The 20977-nt window shown below is 39.9% G+C and overlaps 1 protein-coding gene across 5 annotated transcripts; it reads left to right on the top strand.

The window, feature by feature from the left end:
* Positions 1-3290: 3290 nt before the first annotated feature.
* Positions 3291-18036, top strand: CEP20 (centrosomal protein 20). 5 transcript variants are annotated; one of them, XM_008696930.2, is made up of 5 exons: positions 3291-3373; positions 6688-6885; positions 8898-8982; positions 12988-13123; positions 17511-18036. In XM_008696930.2, the coding sequence occupies exons 1-5, from the start codon at positions 3346-3348 to the stop codon at positions 17520-17522; spliced, it is 459 nt and encodes a 152-aa protein (XP_008695152.1). In that variant the 5' UTR covers positions 3291-3345; the 3' UTR covers positions 17523-18036. The 5 variants fall into 5 exon arrangements, with proteins under 5 accessions (XP_008695152.1, XP_040491216.1, XP_008695153.1 ...); XM_040635282.1 differs by lacking the exon at positions 17511-18036 and adding an exon at positions 13763-14575; XM_008696931.2 differs by lacking the exon at positions 12988-13123.
* Positions 18037-20977: the final 2941 nt, after the last annotated feature.

The raw sequence follows: 20977 nt of genomic DNA on the forward strand, positions 1-20977 counted from the left end.
GATTTAGTCTATGGATTAAGACATACATCTCTCTATGACCATTACTGTCTAGCATTCCAGTCCTCCTTCTCAGGGGCAATTTTTGCTTTACTTTTTTGTATATCTTTCCAGAGGTATTCCAATGTAGGCAATCAAATGCTTAGTATTTTTCCTTTCTCTAAACCATTGGTGACATACCGCACACTGTCTACTGGACTGTGATTTTAAAAATTTCTATCTGTGCATATTGCTGATGATTACATATGTATATGTTTACAACTCTTTCTTCTTTAAAATGACTGTTTCATTTATGACTGTACCTTAATTTACTTAACCAGTTTCCCTACTGATGATATTGGTATTTCCAGTAACTTTGAAACAGTCAAGTTGATTGAGGTATCCATGCAATAAAGTTCATTCTTCCAAGTGGACAGCTCTATGAATTTTGATCAGTGCATACAATCAAGTAATCACAACCAAGACATAGAATAGTTCCATGACTCCAAAAATCATCCTAGTGCATCCTTATGGACAGTGCCCTTCATTATCTCAGCCCCTGGCAATCACTGATGAGCTTTCCATACCTTTTCCAAAGGGTCTTTGCCTTTTCCAGAATATTATGTAAGTGGAAACCTACATGATGTAGATTTTTTTAAAGATTTTATTTATTTATTTGACAGAGAGAGAGACAGCCAGTGAGAGAGGGAACACAAGCAGGGGGAGTGGGAGAGGAAGAAGCAGGTTCTCAGCAGAGCAGGGAGCCCGACGTGGGGCTCCATCCCAGGACCCTGGGATCACGCCCTGAGCCGAAGGCAGACAGGACCCTGGGATCACGCCCTGAGCGAAAGGCAGACGCTTAACGACTGAGCCACCCAGGCGCCCCCATGATGTAGCTTTTTGAGTCTTGTTTCTTTCACCAAGCGCGATGCGTCTGAGATTCATCCACGTTGTTTTATGTATCAGTGGCCAGCTCCTTTTTATTATTGACCCTTTATTATCCCATGGTATAGATATACACCATAGCTCATTTATATACATTCACCAGTTGGAAAGTTAGGTGATTTCCAGGTGGGACAATTACGATTAAATCTGCTACTATTTCATACTAGATTTGTGTAGAGATAAGTTTTTATTTCTCCTGGGTAAACACCTAGGAGTGGGATTACTGAGTTGCATGGTGAGTATATGTTTGGCTTAATCAGCGCTAGCCAAACTGATTTCCAAAGTGACTCTACCACTTTGTTTTCCTACCAGCAATGAATGTATACTCACTAGCCTCTGGTATTGTCATTGTCACTACTTTTGATTCTGGCCATTCTGATGGGCACATATAGATTTTGTCTACTATAAACAGTGTTACAGTGAATATTCTTCTGTACATATCCTCGGTGATTAGATGTGAGCGTATCTGTAAGATATATTCTTAGAACTGGAATTGGTAGGTTGGAGGGTGTGAAAGGTTGATTAGATAATGTCAAATAGCCTTCCGAGAAGGTGGGGCCAATGTACACACATACCAGCTAGGAATGATAATGCCTGTTTCCCCACATCCTCACCAACATAGTGTTTTAGGTGATTGCTGTGTGAGTTGCTGGTGAGAACTTGAAGTAAAGCATTAGAGCTGTGCCTGTCCTATACAGAGTGGCAAAGGATGTTATTGTATGATTACAGCTACCAATCAATCAATCACATTATTATTGGCCTCTCTCTCTGAGTTTCTCATCAATATATCCAGGAGTGCTTTTCTCTGAGGAGCTCAAACATTCTACCTATGGAATTTGGTTAATCCTCATAAATCTTTTCAGATGTTGGCCAGGAATTCAGGCTCTGTGGGTTTTACAGAATAGGGAAATGGGACAGAATAGGGCCTTTCTAAGTTTACAGAATAGATCTGTGTCCCACAGATTAATCAAAATTAATCTACTTTGGAATGGGAATGGACTCCTCTAGGTTACAATGGCTTTCAAACTTTTTTTTCACTGCTACCCGCTTTAAGAAATACACCAAGAATCAGGATACACATTCATACCCAAAACAAAAGTTTCAAAAAAACCTACCCCAATACTTATTTGTTTTCTGTTTGTTCCATCCCATTTCATTGAAAATATGTTCATTGGGAGCTACTGATAAATAGATTTCAAAACCTACTATGTGTTGACCTACTAGTAGTTTAAAGGGCACTGTTCTAGGATTCTAGGTCACAGGTGTTGGTCTTCTTGGCAAAGGAAGGAATCACAGAACTGGATTCCTAAATGCAAGCCCAGAACCTCACACTCAGTTTGGGTAGATTATTCCCATGTTCCTTCTTCTTCATTTCTTTGGGACAGTAGAGTTTATTTGTTCCTCAATTATTCACAAGTAGCTTTTGAACTCCTCAGGTGTGCTACCCATTATTAAGTGCCAGTGGAAGAGAACAGACTTTGAAGAGCAAGAGGCCTGCCTGGATTCAAATCTCAACTCCACCATTTGCTGATCATCTTGGTTAAACCTCATTAGTCATCAAAGACTCAGTTTCCTCCTCTGTAAAATGGGAGTCATAATAGAGAAATCAATGAGCCAACGCGTGTAAAGCATTTAGCACAGTGTCAGGCCCGTAGTAAGGCTTTAATGCAGTGGTTCTCAAGGTGTGATCCCCAGACCAGCAGCACCAGCATCACCGCAGAACTTGTTAGCAATGCAGTTCTCGGATCTCAACCTGGATTGACTAAATCAGAAACCCCAATGGTGGGGCCCTACGATCTGTTTTAACATGTCTTTTTTTTTTTTTTTAAGATTTTATTTATTTGACAGAGATAGAGACAGCCAGCGAGAGACGGAACACAAGCAGGGGGAGTGGAAGAGGAAGAAGCAGGCTTCCAATTGAGGAGCCTGATGTGGGGCTCAATCCCAGAACTCCGGGATCACGCCCTGAGCCGAAGACAGACGCTTAACGACTGAGCCACCCAGGCGCCCCTGTTTTAACAAGTCTTCCAGGTGATTGTGAGGCACGCTCAAGTTTGAGAACCACAGGCTTAATACATGGTAACCACTGACAGTCCCCGAGGCTGCAGAGATGAGCAGTGGGCAGATCATGGAAGGATTAATAAACTAAAGTGAAGCACTCAAGAGCCGACAGCACCCACAGGTGAGGGCTCTAACCTGTCTCAGTCCCGGCTCCTGCTCCCACTTCCCTCAGCACCTAGAGAGCTCGCTGATTGGTAAGATCCCTGGGCACAGTTACCACCCCAACCCGGGAGAGAGAAAACTGAAAGGGGCGGGAAGGAGCGCCGCGAGAGCAGCGCGCCTATTGGCTGTAGACCACACCGCATAGCGGGGCGGAGCTGCGCGTGCGCACGGCCGAGGCGGGCCCCTGAAGGCGGTTGAAAAATGGCGACAGTCGCCGAACTGAAGGCTGGTGAGTGCGAGTGGGAAGTGTGTCGGGTGAAAGGCGTCTGGCCTTCCGCCTGTGAGAAGGATGGAACGAAAGCAGGGCGCGCGGAAGACAGAGGCCGCCTTTTCGGGGGTCATTCTGCGGCGTCAGGGCCCGCAGAGCGTCCTGCTGGTGTGGCGTCCGCTGCGCCGGGGCCCTGGGTGAGGGAAACGGTCGCACAGGGGCAGTTTGGAAACCAGCTTTGAGCTGGCGGAGGAGCTATAGGACCCACAGGTTCCTGAGAGGTCTATAGTCCTGCACGTTGGGCCTCTGGCGCGTTTGTCGGACCCCGCTCGAGCCGAGGCTTTGGGCCGCAGCTTTCATTTAGGACTGATGATACAGTACCCACATCCATTATTGGGGTTAGATGCAACTCCTAAACCTTTTGCTGACTTGTCTCACGGAATCCTTGTAACAACCTGTGGCGTAGGTCCCGATCTCCATCGGGAAAACCTGGAGGTAGAAGGTTGCCTGGCCATTCTGTATTTTTCAACGAAGTTCCACAAAGGTGCGAGTCATTAAATGGGTAACGTTTTTGCACCGTTGGTTTTAACGCAGATGACCAGGCAAATAATAGTAATTATAGGTGACTGAGCCTTAAATGTCAGACACTGCCCAGCTCCTGGGTCACCTATTAGTCTATGTGACAACCTTAGGCCCATTTCATAGACTTGGAAATTGAGGTGCAGAGAGGTGAAATAGCTCGCCCAAGGTAACTTAGCTAGAAGGAAGCTGTGCGTGGGAACTTGGATATGCTGCACTTGAATTCCAGGTTTTAATCACCGGGTGATACTGCTACCTGATTAATAAAACCGGTTCCAGTGTTCAGGGACCTTGGGCTCTAAATCAGTAATTTTTAAAGATCTGGCAGAGAGGGGTTGAATTTCTTTGAGGATAGGATTCAGTAAGCATTGATACAAATGTGTATTTGGGGCACTGGGCTGGTGAATAGTCATAAAAAAGGCCTGCCTTTATCCACAAGAACAGATTTTGAGGTGAATCTGAGCACCCTCCCTGCACGAAATACATAACACCTGTAATACTGCATCAGCTTCAGAGGATTTAAAGATACTTTGGGATATTAGGCCAGGTTAAGAACTTCTGTCTGAAGAATTTGTTACGGTACAGAGTTTTAAGCATAATTAAAGGAAGGGCAAAATGGTATGGAACTGAAAAAGAAAATGTAACACGGGATTAGGAATGTCCTACGCAGTTGTATCCCTCCCTACATGTATCCCTTTGTTTTTTCTGCATTCCCCAGTTCTGAATATGCTTTGTGTTCAGAGAAACTCGGTGAGAATATATTTCCGGTCAATGATCTTACATTGTATGGGCTTTTACCTCCCCGCCACTTCGCGGGAGGTGGGGAGGGGCGGAGGGGCAGAGGGAGAAAAAGAATCTTGAGTAGGCTCCATGCCCACTCTGGAGCCCAGTGCAGGGCTGATCTTAACACCTTGAGATCATGACCTGAGCCAAAATCAGGAGTCAGTCCTTAGCCCACTGAGCCGTCCAGGTGCCCCTGGGCTTTTACCTTATTACAACATTTTCACATTTTTCCACCTCACTTGGTTCTCCCTCTGAGAGGTAGAAGTCATTATGTTGGAGAGGGCAGCTGAGGCATGAGCTGGTGATGAGACAGGATAGGCTTCCTAACTCCAGCTTCTTTCTCATTTCTCTGCTGAGTTTGAGGCTGTGCTGTGTGTAAATTCAAAGTAATAGGGACAGGATCCTGGCCAGTGAAAAAAATCTCTTCCATCTAATTTCCAAAGATGGAGTTAGGAAACTGGGGTTTGGTTATGATCCCAAGAATATGAAAAGGCTGGACCTTCCTTTTATGGGCCTATTACAAAGTCTGATTGGGTGATAACTATACTTGCATACCTGCCAAAAAGGTTGAGGGGATGATTTAAGAACAAGGGGCAAGAAAGGTTAAAATTTAGTCTACTTTATGTCACTGTAATCAGATGACCCAGGTTTTTGTTGTTGTATCTTAAAGGGATTTTATGTTGGGGCGCCTGGGTGGCATAGCGGTTAGGCGTCTGCCTTCGGCTCAGGGCGTGATCCCGGCGTTATGGGATCAAGCCCCACATCAGGCTCCTCCGCTAGGAGCCTGCTTCTTCCTCTCCCACTCCCCTTGCTTGTGTTCCCTCTCTCGCTGGCTGTCTCTATCTCTGTCAAATAAATAAATAAAATCTTAAAAAAAAAAATAAAAAAAAATAAAGGGATTTTATGTTTATGCCTACATGGATAAGCTCCTTGGGCTCCATTTATGAATTTTTTTTTATTTTGGTGTGCTTACTTGGTGCCTTTGGCAGGGCACAATACAGTATTAATTTATGTACCAATAGTATATAGTACTGTATTATAATGCTCCCAGGTAGTATTTATTGAGCTCTTACTATGTTCTAGGCACTGTGGGTGAGATGTGTTGATTGTCTGGATTTCTTATTTAGCCATTAGGGACAACGTGAAAAAAAAAGGTTCCAGACCACTGCAAGGAATGATGCCAATTCAGCTGTATCCCCATCAGTGTCCATACTAGTATTTATAGTTAAATCTCATAATCACAACTAATATTACAATATGACCCTTGCTCATCAAGAAGAAGTTAGATTACATTCAGCATATATATCCCTGATTCTTTAAGATAGCAGTGATAGAGCCACGTGTTAGATTTCTATCTAGGCTTACAATTTCAAAATCCTACTAGTTTTTTTAGGAAGTTACTCATAGGTGTCTTTAAAAAACAAACAAAACCCAAAGAAACACTTTTTTGTTCAGAATGGGCCATTCCCCAAGGGTTCTGGGTATCAGAGGTTTTTATCAGAAGACAACAAATCCCTTCCTTTTATGAGATGTACTTGTTATCTGTAATTATCTTTCTAGACCAGAGGTTTTTAGTGACACGGAACCTGTCTGCAGTGATAAACGCTCTTGAAAATATAGGAGCCAGGGTAAATTTCAGGCCCCAGTAAGCCAAGTATAATTCTGCTGATTCTGTGCTGTTTTTTCCTCCCTCACTGAAGATGCATGCCAGACTATAGCTTCCCACAGTGAGGATGCTAGAAAGAGAAACTTGAATTTGCTTAAATATATTAAAATAGCAAATCATTGCAACTTGAGAACTTTATTTTTTATTACAAACATGATGCTAATCGGATAACGTCCATTCAGCACATTGTTTAGATCAAAACAATGGCTATTAGGCCATTTACCTTTTAAACATTTTTCTTCAAAGTATGCCTAAGAATAACCAAATTTATTCTGCAATTGAAGCATTCATGTTTTATGTTTAACAGTTTTAAAGGACACGTTGGAGAAAAGGGGAGTATTAGGGCTTTTAAAAGCAAGGATCCGAGCTGAAGTTTTCAGTGCCCTAGATGATGAAAGTGAACCCCGACCACCATTGTCTCATGAAAACCTTCTAATTAATGAACTAATTCGGGAGTATCTGGAATTCAACAAATACAAGTACACAGCATCTGTCCTTATATCAGGTAAGAGGTTATTATTACTTGCCTGAAACAAAATCTGTTTTTTCCCTTCCCTCACTTCTCAGAAAATGTTTAGGCTGAAAATCTCATTCCATTATCACACAGTGTCATCCGAGTGACTGGGGCATAAAAATCTCCTCAGCTCTTTCCATAGCTTTGAATACGCTCTCATGGGGCTTATTGTATTGTAGAGGAGAATGATACCTAAACACTTAAACTAAGTGCGTGCTTTGAAAAATCATCTGTATTTCCTGATACTGAGAATAAAAAGTTGTTTACATTTTATCTTGTTTGCTGCCAGCTTTTTTCTATGTAGATGCTTTAAAAATACACACAGTTTCAGATGCTCAGTCAGTTAAGCGTCCGACTCTTGATCTCAGGGCCATTGGTTTGAGCCCTGCTTTGGGCTCTGTGCTTGGCCTGGAACCTACTTAAAAAGGATTGGGAAGGTAAACTCCAAACTCACTGTAATGATAGGAAGGAGAGAAATGGTGTTGGGGGGAGGAGGTGAGCAGTTAAAGGGACATTTATCTCTTATATTTTATTTCTGAAGAAAAGTAAATAACTGAAAGGAATGCACATTAATCAAGATAGACTTTCCTTTGGGCTGGAGGGAGAAATGGGATTGGAAGGATTGCTTTGTTAAAGGTTTAATCTGTGCTTTAAGACTGTGTCATGCCTCATCCAAAAAAAAAGAGACCATGAAGTAGATTTTGGAAAAGAGAATGAATTCTTTGTGATGTTGGAACTTTTCCATTTAATAGATTTTTTATTAATATTCTGGATCTTTTATTTAACGTTAAGCACATACCTTAACTGAATAAAGACTGGTGATTTTTAGTGATTTAAGGATCTTCAGTATCAGCCTCCACTTTCCTCAGTTTGTTATAGATGGCGATGTAATACTGTTAACACTCAGAAAAGAAGAAAATTATGAAAATATAATGAATTAGGTCTTGAACCTGGGCTTCCCTAGAATGAAATGTAGTCACAGTAGTCAAGTTTCATGTTAAGTGTCTTGGCTTTTTTAAAAAACTGAGGTATAATTAACAATACACCTTTTTTTTTTTTTTTTTTAGTATACAGTTCTATGAATTTTACCAAAAGTATACAGTTGTGTAACTACCACCTCAATTACAATCACTTAGAGAATATTTTTATCACCTCAAAACATTCTTTGTGCCCTGTTGTAGTCAACTTCTTCACCTACCCCAACCCCTAGCAACCACTGATCTGTTTTTTTCTGTACCTATCATTTGCCTTTTCCAGACTGTCATATAAATGAGCCCATTCAGAATGTAGCCTTTTGAGTCTGCTTCCTTTCACTTAGCATAATGCATTTCAGATTCAGCTGTGTTGGTTTTTTCCCCCTGAATAGCATTCCTTTGTATGGCTGTGCCGATTTATCTATTAGTTGATCGCCAGTTGTGTATAGTTTTTGGCAATTATCAGTCTGCTATAAACATTCACACGAGTTTTTATGTGAAGGTAAGCTTTCATTTCTCTTGGGTAAAGTGCCGAGAGTGGGATTGCAGGTTGTGTGTGGTAAGTACATGCTTACCTTTATAAGAAACGGCTCAACTGTTTTCCAAAGTGGTTGACCATTTTGCTCTCCTACTAGTGAAGCAAAATATGAGAGTATCCAGTTGCCTTGTATCCTTGCTAGCACTTCATATTTGGGTTAATTTTACTTTTAGAATAATTACCACCAAATATTGTTACTGTCCTGTGTTTAATTTGTAAGCTTCTTCCAAAAAAGACTTCTGAAGTCCAGTATGCAGAAACATGGTCCCAACCAAAAATTGGGGGATTTAAAAAATTAATTTGTGTTAAACTCTATTAAGTTATACATATAACAGAATGATATTTTGAAAATCGTAAAATCCCATACAGTTGGATCTGCCTTGGTTGTGCCATCATCACTCTTCCAAAATCTGAAAAATCTGTATAACTGGTAAGTGGTTGAAATCATATGTGCTTTTTAGATGAATAAAGACTCATGATTTTTCCTCTAGAATCTGGTCAACCTCTAGTTCCATTGGACAGACAGTTTCTCATCCGTGAACTAAATGCATTTGAAGAATCAAAGGATAATACAATGTAAGAAGTTTTTTTTAAATAAAGTTTTTAAAAATAAAAACTTAGTAAGTTTTTAGATATTGTATTGGACTCATAATCACATAGTAGTGGTTTTATTTCATTTTAATTGAGCAGGTGTTTATTTGGTTCGAGTATGTGTCTAACACTGCACTAAATCCGAGGTGTGTAGCAATAAACGGGGCAAGGCCGCTGCTCTCTGGAGCTAAAAATCGCATGGTTTCAGAGGCCTGAGCATCTGTCTCACTAAGGGTCACTCTTCTGGGCTTCTGGATGCATTCCTTTTTTTCTTCTGAGGCTTTGCTCTGTCATTTGTTTTCTTCCTCATGATGAACTCTTCCTCCTGATTGTATCCTTCACTTCTGCTTAGGAATACACTCAGATCTCCAGAAAAACCGGTCAACTCCTTTTTACCACTGAACTTAGTGAAAACCAACTGTCTGCTTTCATTTTGTTATTCTCCCCTCTTTTGCCTTCTCTGCATATTAAATTCTTCCTTCACCATTTATATTGAAACTATGCTCTTGAAAAGAAGGCTGACCACTTTCTATTAGTTTCTTAGTTCTATTCCTACCTCAGAGTTGCTTAAACTTTTTCCAGAGGTTCCCTGAATGGCGCAAAAAAAAAAAAAAAAAAATTGTACCTAGGAGGCTCAAAGCAGCCCCCCGCCCTAAAATTTCTTTGAAGTCTTATGTTTTCCCTTTCTAAAAATTTCTTGAATTTTTTTCTTTCTGCTTCATGGTATAATTGTTTGTTTTACTATAAAACTGTTATAAATGACATACCATTTAAATTGAACTCTCTCACAAATCTTTCTACAATTAATGTTCCAGGATCGTATGCCACCTTTATCCTGTACTTTGTCCCAAGTCCCTGGCACCAAGAGTGGGTGTGTATCTGTATTTGCAATTTGAGAAGCTCAGTTTTACTTCAGTTTCTGTCACATTTTGTAATAGTGACTATTCTCCCTTAAAACACGTTTTGTCATTTGTCTTTTATGAACCTTTACTGTCTAAGTTTTTCTGTCGCTAATAGTGTTCTTAGTTTCTTCATTGACTCCTTTAGGGTTCGTTTAAATCATGAGCACTCCAAGTTTTGTCCTTAATAAAACTTTTCTTCCTGTCCCCGTGCCCACTTTTCTAAGTATGCCTGAGTCTTTAATGATGCCTCCGTGCTTTAAATCTGACAGATCCCCTAAATTACGGACCCACATTTCTGCTGGCATCACAAACTCAGTGTGTCCAAAAATTAAATGTGTTCTTTTCACCTTCTTAAACCCCTCTTGTAGGTTCTTCATATAGCCATTTGGGTCTTAACCTCAGAGTCCATGCACATTTGTGACTCCTTACCCTCTCTCTACCAGTCAGTCACTCTGCGGGTTCCTAGTCCTTCCCACTGCCCTGCACTGTTCAGAAGCCATCTGTCTGCTTCCTCTGTCTCGAGTCACTTTCTTTCCCAATTTACCTTCATGCTGCCAACAGTTGGCTTTCTGAAAGACAGTTACTGCTTTGTTTAAAACATTTTCATTGTAGCGCTGTCTGGGCAGGTTAGTTGGTTAAGCTTCTGACTCTTAATCTCAGCTCAGGTCTTGAGTTCAAGGCCCACGTCGGGCTCCACTTCCATAAAAACAAAAAAACAAAACCTCTCCATTGTAAAGTTTTCAGATTTTAAAAAGTAATACAGATTGAATAGTTGAAATTTGCTAAGAGAGTAGAATCTAAATGTTTTCTCACCCATGAAAGTAACACACACAAAAGTAAATGGGTGAGGTGATAGATACGTTACTTAACTCAATGAGGGGAATTCCTTCGCGGTGTGTGTGTGTGTGTGTGTGTGTAGCAAATCATCATGTTGTACACTTTAAATACCTTACAACTTTATTTCTCAATTATACCTCAGTAAAGCTGGGGGGAAAAGTGATATAGAAAGTAAAGCAAATACTAGATATATGTGCTGGTGTGAACACAAAGTAGCTCTCTGTAAATACATAGATGTTTTTCAGGAAAACGTAAGAATTTTTACACAAAGTAGGATAAAGTCAGAATAGCCTTTGAGTTTGTGCCAAATTTGTGAAGAAAACTAGTTTTCAGAGTTTTCGTGTTTCATCATTGCAAATAAGATATGATAAGCCTGGACTTCAAAAAAAATTCTCTTTTTTTTAACTTTTATTTTAAAAAATCTTAATATCCATAAATTTGTGGGTTAAATATGCAAGCTATATATTTTCTAATAATATTTAAAAGTATCTGAATCTTAAAAATTTTAAATCTTAAAACTTCATTGATGTTATTTAAGAACAAAATTTTTCAAACTTAAAAATCTTGAACCAGTTAGCTCTTTGGGAACCATGAATTTAAAATTAAACAAAAGGATGGATCTTACATTATTGGATATAAGAGTTCCAATATAAGATATTTCTTTCCTAAGAGTTGAGGCATCTTACATATAGAAACTTACTTTCCTGCTTTCCTCACGGGCTGAAGAGGTTGGCATGCAAGCAGTTAGTTATTGCTGCATAACCGAGTGCCCCAGAATTGGGTGGCTTGAAACAACAATCATTTATTATCTGTGGTTGGTCAGGAATCTCGGGGTGGTTCTGGTGCTCTGCATTTCTCAGGAGATTCCAGTTACGAAGTAGCCTGGGAGGTCCTCATCTGAAGGCCCGGCTGGGGCTGCAGGATCCCCTTCTGTGTGGCTTGTTCACGTGGCTGCTTGCACGAGTCCCCCATTCCTCCCATGGATACCTTTCCCTGGGACAGCTCGAGTGTCCCCATGACATGGCATCTGACTTCCCACAGAGAGAGTGGCCCAAAGAGAAGGCACAGAGGCAGCCACCGTACACAGTGCTTTATGACCTAGTCTTGGAAGTTGCACAGCGCTGTCACTGAATACCTTATTTGGTTCATAGAAGTGACTTGAGCCCACACTCCAGGGGAGGGCAGTTGGGCTCCACTTTTTGAAAGGAAAGGATTGTCATACTTTAAACTATCTCATCAACTATTAAATAGATAGCTTGAAAAAATCAGTGAAATTGTATCTTCAATGATGAGATTGGAAATGAAACCATTTCTGTTGTACCTCTCTTCATTTGTCAGCAAGTAGCTTCCTTTTGTGCTGGGGTACTAATAGAAATCACCAGGCAGAATATTGTCATGAAAAGAATATGGGACTTGAAGTTCAAGTAGAAAGTTTGTTTACTTACTGAGGAATCTCCAGCAACTCTTCCCTGAGCTGTGGTGGTCTCATTTATAAACTGGGATGATGATTAGGACATCCACAAGGCGAGGATAAAATGGAGTGAGGTTAGAGTGTTTTGTAAACTGTAAAAATAGCTTTTTTTTTAACCTGCCCTCCCTCCCTAAAAATAGCTTATAAAATGTTAGTTCTTATTCAATTCCTGAATAGCTAACATTTATATACTATTTAATATGTGCCAGGCACAGTTCTAAACGCTTGGTATTTATTAACTCATTTAGTCCTCAGCAACCCTAGGAGGTAAGGGCTACACTCTTCGTCATTTATAGAGGAAGAAACATGTATCAGGCTGGGGACATTAAGAATCTTGTTGAGGTCATATGGGGAAGTCAGAATTTGAACCCAGGCAGTCTGGCTTTCGGGACATACTTTAGGCAAGGATTTATTCACCCAGTAAGTGTTTACTGAATACCTCTTGTATATCAGACAGGGCTAGGCAATGAGAAATCACAAGCTGGACTTGAAAGTTGAAAGGCAGAATTCCTGTGGCTTGATGGATTGACATTGTATTTCAGTTTAGTTGATGTTTAAGTTGTTAACATGGGTTTTTTAATTGTCTTTCGAGTTAAATGGTACTCTTAAATTTAAAAAAGCATGAATAGTTTGTGATTTGGATAGTAGCTGTGCCTCTTGTCTCTTTTAAGTCTGGAGAATTACCTGGCCGTTTTGGTGGTAGAGGCTACCTTAAAGAAGAGAGTTAAGCTTTTCCTATATCTGCAATTTTAATTGATTTTGGTTTTCTTCCTGCTGCAGACCTCTTTTATATGGAATTTTAGCTCATTTCTTGCATGGAACTAAGGATGACCTCCAAAATTCATTTCTGAGAGGGTCTTCACTTCAGCCTCCAAACCCAAATCTTGGCGGACAACCTAGCAGAAGAAAGGAAAGGGTATGAATTTCCTGGGATTCATCATTTAGCTGTCAGCAAGGTTTTTTTCCTTTTTTTTTTTTTTTTTTTTAAGTAATCTCCATACCCAATATGGGGCTCAGACTCAAAACCCCGAGATCAAGAGTCACATGCTCCACTGACTGAGCCAGCCAGGTGCACCAAGCATTTTTTTTTTTCTTAAATATTTTTCTCTCGGGGTTCCTGGGTGGCTCAGTCGGTTAAGCGTCTGCCTTCGGCTCAGGATCCCAGGGGTTCTAGGGTTGAGCCCCATGTGGAGCTCTCTGGTCAGCGGGGAGCCTGCTTCTCCCTCTCCCTTTGCCTGCCAATCTGCTTGTGCTCTCGCTTGCTCTCTCTCTCGCTCTCAAATAAATAAATAAAATCTTAAAAAAAATTTTTTTTTCCTCTCAGGAATTTTTTCCTGAGCTTTTGAGTCATTGTTTAATTCTACTTTAATCTAATATAGTTTGAGTCTGTGTTACTTATCCTCCAAAAAACAAAACGGTTTTTGGAAGGAGAATCTTGAGGGGGTGGGGAAATGATTGGACAAAATTCTTAGATATTGTTTCTATGCTGAAGTATGGAAAAACCTGATTTTCACATAGATTTTTATCAAATCGTCACTTTTTTTCCCCCTCCAAGATTGAAGAAAGGCAAGATTGCCGAATAAAGCTAGAGAAGTCACGGGTGTCTATATCCTTTGCATTTTTAGGATACTGTTGGTGGAAGACTGTAGTTACCTACAGATAACAAATTCCTAGAAGAATAGTCTCTATTTCTTTCAGAATGTTCACTCTTGAAGTGAGCTTTCAGTTGTTGTGATCACATCAGCAAGAGGATCTCAGTTTGATAATCTAAACTGAATGGTTTATAGCTCCTTCTTTCCAACCTTGGTAGAGCTGATCTCTTTCTAAGAAGGACAGTCGGAGGTGGGGCTCAGGCAGCAGATTAGCAGAACAAATCTAAATCTTGAATGTTGAAATAAACTTCTAGGAAACATCTAAAATACAAATTGCCTTTCATAGTTTTCATAAACTGCTGTGAGCAGTGTTGATCCCATTAAATATTTGCTGTGTCTCCTAAGATCTGAAAATGAAGTATTTGTGAAGCAAGGTGACCTCTTTTGCGGGTGATTTCTGATTTCACTACGAGTTACTCATCTATGTATCTTAGAATGCTGAGCTGATGGACCATCGCAAAAGAAATCACCCCTACCTCCTTACTTTACAGTTGAGAAAACCAGGACTGAGAGGTTAAGTGATTCCTCTAAAGTCTGCAGCTGATCATTTTTAGCAGAATGAGTGCCTCTGAGTGCCATTCCTGTATACTTTTCCACTTAAAGAATGTAAAGAAGTTTTCCTAGTTCCCTTTCCAGGGCTTTGTAAAGAACTGTCATTAGTGCTGACTATTTGACAAGTACTTAAAAAGCAAAAAAAAAAAACAAACAACCCCACAAGTAGACGAGTAAATCTCTAAACATTCAAATAATACAACATAAAGTTCCCTTGACTCTCTTCCCTCTTGTCTCTCCCTAACTCCCCAGTCTCCCTCCCTTCCGTAGAAGGTCCCTGTTAGCAGCTTGGGAGGGGGAGGTCTCCTTCTGGACTCATTTCTGCGCATGTAGATTTATATGTACAATGTGTTCTCCTGAGATTTGCTTTGTTTTCCCTTGTCAGTATGTGTAGAACTACTTCGACCTCATTCTTAACTTTGTGTACTATTGCTAGTATTGCTAATCAACCCTTACTGATGGACTTTTATGTTTTTAAGTTTTTGCTTTTACCATATCGTAATGTAGAATTATTTGTCCATACAAGTATTTCTCTAGATGCCTAGAAGTACAGTTGCTGGTTCAAAGCATATGCATATTAAAAACGTAGTAGATATTGTCTAATTCCCCTCTAAAAGGCTTTCCGTACCAAGAATATATGATAATACCAGTTTCTCTATTTAATTGCCACCAAGGGGTATTGTACATGTGAACACTTGCTAACACAGCAAACCCGTGACATGGGTACTTTCAGTCCCATAAGGAAAAATGACCTCTTGAGAAATCACTTTTCTGGCTTGAAAGCTTTTTATTTTTATTTGTTTATTTTCAAGCGTACAATATAGTAATTCACTTCCATACAACACCCCGGTGCTCATCGCCTTAATCTCTGTTGCCTGGTAACCATCAGTGTGTTCTCTATAGAGTTAAGAGTGTCTTTTTGGTTTGTCTTTTTTCTTGCTTTGTTCATTTGTTTTGTTCCTTAAATTCCACATAAGAGTGACGTCATTTGTATTTGTCGTTCTCTGACTTATTTCATTTGGCATGATACACTCTAGCTCCATCCATGTCTTTGCATGGCTTGTAAGCTTTTTACAAATCAATCTCATTCATGGCTGATGACTAATAAAAAGGTTACAAATAACAGAGTATTTCTTAACCCAGCTCTGTTCTTTCGAGACGTGGGTCACAGAATAGCTAGTGGTAGCTTTACACCACAGAGGTGGGAGGGCTGGAGAGTGGGTGCATGTGGGGGTGGGGAAGAGAGAGAAAGAGGGAGGGAGGGAGAGAGGAGAGAGTGCATTAGTTGCTTTGGGACCTTCAGAGACGTCAGAGAATCCAGTTCAAGTCAGTAGAGCTTTGGGTGTGTGTTCTGTGGAAGCTCCGTGGCAGGCTCGGTGAGGATGGCTGAACTAATAGAAGAACAGGGATTTTGCAAATTATTTTTCTTGACCATCAAAAATTTTCTTGATAATGGTGAGCTCTTTGTGCGATGATTCGTGAAGAATTAGCAGCCACAAATGGCATTTTGTCCCAGTAACACACTTCAGCATTTACTTCAGCGTCTACTTTCTCAACTCTAGCCTACTGTTTGTGGAAACATGTTTTCTTGACAACGTGGAAAGGCTATGAAAATATTAAAATATTACTATCCAGATTACAGTACCTAATCTCTACAGAAGCTCATCGAACTGAGATGTGACACACTAACATGAAGTTGTCTTTTGTGTGAACGTAAGTCTGAAGCAAGTCAACACGAAAGCCCTTTTATCACGGCTCCCAAAGAGCTGGCAAAATGAACAGGGTTTATTGTGTCGACACACTTGCCTCTGGGATGGTAACCAGTTCGTTAGGGCTGCTGATGTCGGCGCTCGAGCTAGTGGAGCCACTGTAGGTTCTTGCTGTAAGTAAAAGACCAGATATGTTATAACAGAAGACCATCAGCGGTGCAACTTTACTGCACATCTGTGAAGTGCATGAATCACGTACTTCTTAGTAATGCTTTTCTAGAAAACCTAAACTGTCTGTGGCCTCAGGATATTGTTAATTTTGTTCTGTCCAGCAAAGCTGCCTAAAAATGAGGGAGATGGTGATCCGTGGTCCAGACTTACAGTCTCCAGTCTTTATGAGGATGATCACCTGACGGGCTCTAGAAGGCCTGCGTGTAGAATCAGGTTGTCTTTAGAATTAGAACATCCAGGATGTGTTTTTGGTGCTAAAATTACGTGTTTCTAACAACTGTCTATATTTGTATTCTTTTTCTCAAACTGTCGTCAAAATCATAAAAATGGGTTTTTCCAGCATAAAACTGTCTAGGGAATGTTTTCAGTTTCTCACAATTTCTCAGAATTTAGTCTTTGCCTTGCATTTTTGTTGCATTTGGCTATTAAATCTCTTCAGGTTCTTTTCATACAGGGCACTTCTACCCTCTACCCCTTTCTCCCCATGACAAAAATTCAGCAGAAGTGACTAGGACCCCTTCTATCGCCAGAGCACAGGGTGTGGGCACAGGGGCTCTAGGTTCTTCTGAACTCTCATGGAGCTTTATTGTTGTGTCTTCGGTAAAAGAACATTTTCTACAATTTCTTGAATATTTTCTGTTGTGGGTAGGAAAATGTAAACTCTGCTGGTTTTTTTCTTGCCACAAGAGGGTGCTGCTAAGAGGCATTTCTTTTTTTTTTTTTTTCTTTTTTTTTTTTTTTATGTTATGTTCATCACCAGACAGTACATCAGTAGTTTTTGATGTAGTGTTTCTATTTGAAGGTGGTATTTTTGAACTTTGGCATCCCTCAAAATGCTAATGAACACCCTGTCCTTTTTCTCAGATTCCATTCTTTACATACCATGTAAGAGAAGTTTGTAACTGCTCCTTACACGTGGGTTTGCTCCACGGTGCTCTCTATTCCCCTAAAAACACTTGACAGTGAGTTTCTAGTACTAAATTTTTCTGATTTCTTCCATAATGTTTTTTAAATGGTGAGTTTATTTCATTGTCCTAAGCCACCTAAAGAACTCATAACGATATGTAGTACGTAACATCCAAAAATACATGTAGACATGTCTGTACACTCCCTACTTTGACTTGGGGTAAGTATTGACTTTGGTTTCTGTTCATTTCAGATGACCACCTAAGAACGGAGAAGGGGAGTAGTACTAACATAGAAGATCCTCTTGTTTCTCAAGCAGTGAAGAGATGACATTTCCATTCGGGGCATCTTTTTTTCTTAAAATTGTGTGTATTAAGTGACATATTTATTCTCCCAACATTACCAACATACATCACTAATACTTGTCCTTTGTAGAAATTTGAGTTTCTGCAAAACATTTAGCCCCTCCTGTTTTACTACATTTGTGAATAAAAGCTAACTCTGTCATCTAGCTTACCGGATTTGACTCGAAAGAAAATACATTGTTTTTAGAAAGTATTTTAAAGGTTTTTAAATTTGTGAGAACTGGAAGGAATTTTTAGTACCCCGTATATTTAAAAAAAAAAAAAATTCAGGTCTTTATAGTCATATGCTCTGCTCTTTAATAAGGTTACATTAATTAAATTTCCTTCAGGATGGAATTATGTGGATTTGTAGAAAAATCCATTTGTGTTTTAAAAAAACATTTAAAAGAACATTAAAGCCAGAAAAAAAACGAATTCCTATGAAGTTTGGTTTTTTGTTTATGATTAGCAATTTTTCAGATAGCTATTTATAATTTGGTTTAAATATCTGAATTACTGTCTATATTTGAACTTTTTTTTTTTTTTTAAGATTTTATTTATTTATTCGACAGAGATAGAGACAGCCAGCAAGAGAGGGAACACAAGCGGGGGGAGAGGAAGAAGCAGGCTCATAGCGGAGCAGCCTGATGTGGGGCTCGATCCCATAACACCCATAACACCAGAATCACGCCCTGAGCCGAAGGTAGACGCTTAACCGCTGTGCCACCCAGGCGCCCCTATATTTGAACTTTTAAACTAGGTAACAATGTGCTTTTTCTTTCCTTAGACCATTTTGGCTTCTACTGGAAGATTTAATTAAAAGGTAGAGGGGGAAATAATTCTTTTAATTTTGCTGTAAGTAAAACAAAGAGTTTATTTTATTATATAAAGAATGTGGAATAAGCATGAAGAGACAGGCTTTAGGAGACATACCAGAAAACACCTTTTAAAAGATGGCATTGTTGAACCTCCATGTGGCCTTCAGTTGTGCAATCACAAGGTGAGCTCTGAAAGAGCCAGTCCCTACTTATCTGCACTCATTGCATGTGAGTTTTGTATTCTTGGGATAGAAAAATGGTAAGAACTCTTCCTGTGCTATCTCTAAGATGCTATTTTGATATTTACTGAGATATTTTTATAACATGGAATCTACAGACTTATGTCACTGACAGCTGTGATATTTAATAGCGCCTGATTGGCAGAAGTCATAAAGTCTTTTCAGACAAAACTGCACAGCTGCCCATATACCGACAACATTTAGCTGAATGTTTTCACAGGGCAAGTGAGAAGGGCTCTAGGTGGCAAAATTGGCATTCTCTTCGGGATATTGATTCTGTGCTGTCTTTTGAAACTTTTGAGTTCATATTTGGTGTTGGTCAGTGTTCAGTCCTTGCAGATGAACTAAGAATTTTTATCTGAATGCAGAAAATTACTAAAGAAATTCCCTTAAGCCATACTTTATAAGTCAGAGGATTTTGAGAGGCCCTATTGATGAGCTAGAATTACAGATATAGATGCAGAAGTACCACAAGGGCTCATTTCCATTTTTCAAATTAAATCTGTAGTATCTGATAACAATTATGAATTCCATTGTATCGTACGTGGGAATATAAATATCGGAATTATTCTCAGAGGACTTGGTTTACATCCAAGGATGTTGGCAGTGGACGCTAAATTTACCTCAGGAATTACAGTCATGCAGGAGTAGATAATGAAAAAATGCTGGAGTTTATAATTTTGGTTACTGATAGAAAATCATCACAATAGAAGCTGAACAGAATTGTCACATGTAGTCTATAGTGTGTTTGTATGCATTATTCTGTAACTTGTTTGTGCCTAGGCAACTTTTATACTTCCGATGTATTAATAAAAAAACAATTAAGCAGCTCATCTTTGTGCAAAGGGTGTCCCTATGACTCTTCTGTCATCAAGAAGTGGGCACCAGGATGGGAAGAATGTTGGAGGTGGCTCCCCAGGCCTGCCTTCGGGATCTCCAGCGCCCTAGTTGTTGGAGGGAATAGAGTGAGGTGGAGGGAGGGAAACTTTTCCTGGTGTGTGTGCCCTTGGCATCAGCCACATCACCCTGCAACACTTACTCTTCATCCAGGAGGCTGATGGTGTCAATCTCTGGGGGGACAGTATTGTAACCTGGGGGGGCCATTTAGGGGTTAGAAAAAGCATATTTAGTAGTATGTTTTTATATTTGCAAAAGAGAAAACCACCTCTTTTCAAAACAGATTTTCATGATTTCCACAAAGGACCTTAGGTTGAAAATTCTGCTCTAGAAATTTTTATACTCAGGATTTTTGAACAGTGTCAATTAATTTATAAGCCAGTCTTTGAAAAAGGTGCCTGGGCTGAGACATTAAAAAAAAAAAACTGAGGGAAAGACAAGACAAATAAAAATACAGAGGACCCATTAACTGTTCTCATACTTCATAAACTAAATCAGTATATCATTGCTGGTGGTTTTCATGGGGTTGTTGGGAGAAGATCTCTTCCAGAAATAGGGAGAAGTTTTAGGAGAAGATTTGGATTTACAGAAAAATAGGATGGGAATTGAGACTGAAGAGGAGTTTAGGAAAACTGGAGATAATAACACTCGGGCAGTCTAAAAACCCACAGGAGCAGAGGTGGCGTTTGAAGATGATAAATTAGCTTAGCATATATGTTTGCACAGAGTAAACTGATAGCTTTATAATTATGTGCAAGAACGCAATTGTATATGACTCACATGCCTGTATGATTATATAAAATTTGATGTGTTCTTTCAACCTAAAGCCAAGTGTACATGAAGGATTAACATTGTGAGAATATGCCTTTAAAGGCATTTGGGACAATGCTTCCCAGCCACTTGGTATTTGATTTTTGTTAACAACCATTCTGCAAGGATTGTGTGGTCTTCGTTCATTTTGTTTTTTAAATGAAAGGTAAAACTACCTTTTTCAAAACATACTTTTTTATTTTTTAAAGATTTTATTTATTAGAGAGAGAGAAAGAATGAGCAAGGGAGTGGCAGAGGGAGAAGCAGACTCCCCAATGAGCAGGGAGCCGGACTCAGGGCTCAATCCAGGACCCTGGAATCATAACCTGAGCTGTAGGCAGATGCTTAACTGACTGAGCCACCCAGGCACCCCCCAAAATAGACTTTATTTTTGAGAGCGAGCTTAGGTTCGCAGCAAAGTTGAGTATAACGTACAGAAAGTTTTTATATACCTCCTATTCACCCCCCCACAACTCATGCCCCCCACCCCACCCCAGGAGTGGCACATTTGGTCCAATGGGTGGACCTACACGGACACATCATTATCACTCACAGTCCATCATTTATATCAGGGTTCATTTTTGGTGCTGCTCATTCTGTGCACTTGAACAA

Source organism: Ursus maritimus, unplaced genomic scaffold, assembly GCF_017311325.1.
Source record: "Ursus maritimus isolate PB19 unplaced genomic scaffold, ASM1731132v1 scaffold_2, whole genome shotgun sequence".
In the NCBI taxonomy this organism is placed as follows: domain Eukaryota; kingdom Metazoa; phylum Chordata; class Mammalia; order Carnivora; family Ursidae; genus Ursus; species Ursus maritimus.

Excerpts from the sequence above, each read along its gene's own strand:
- CEP20 (XM_040635282.1), top strand. The coding sequence starts at position 3,346 with ATGGCGACAGTCGCCGAACTGAAGGCTG. Across the intron at positions 3,374-6,687 it reads AGTCGCCGAACTGAAGGCTG|TTTTAAAGGACACGTTGGAG; the intron begins GTGAGTGCGAGT and ends TATGTTTAACAG. Across the intron at positions 8,983-12,987 it reads GAATCAAAGGATAATACAAT|ACCTCTTTTATATGGAATTT; the intron begins GTAAGAAGTTTT and ends TTCCTGCTGCAG.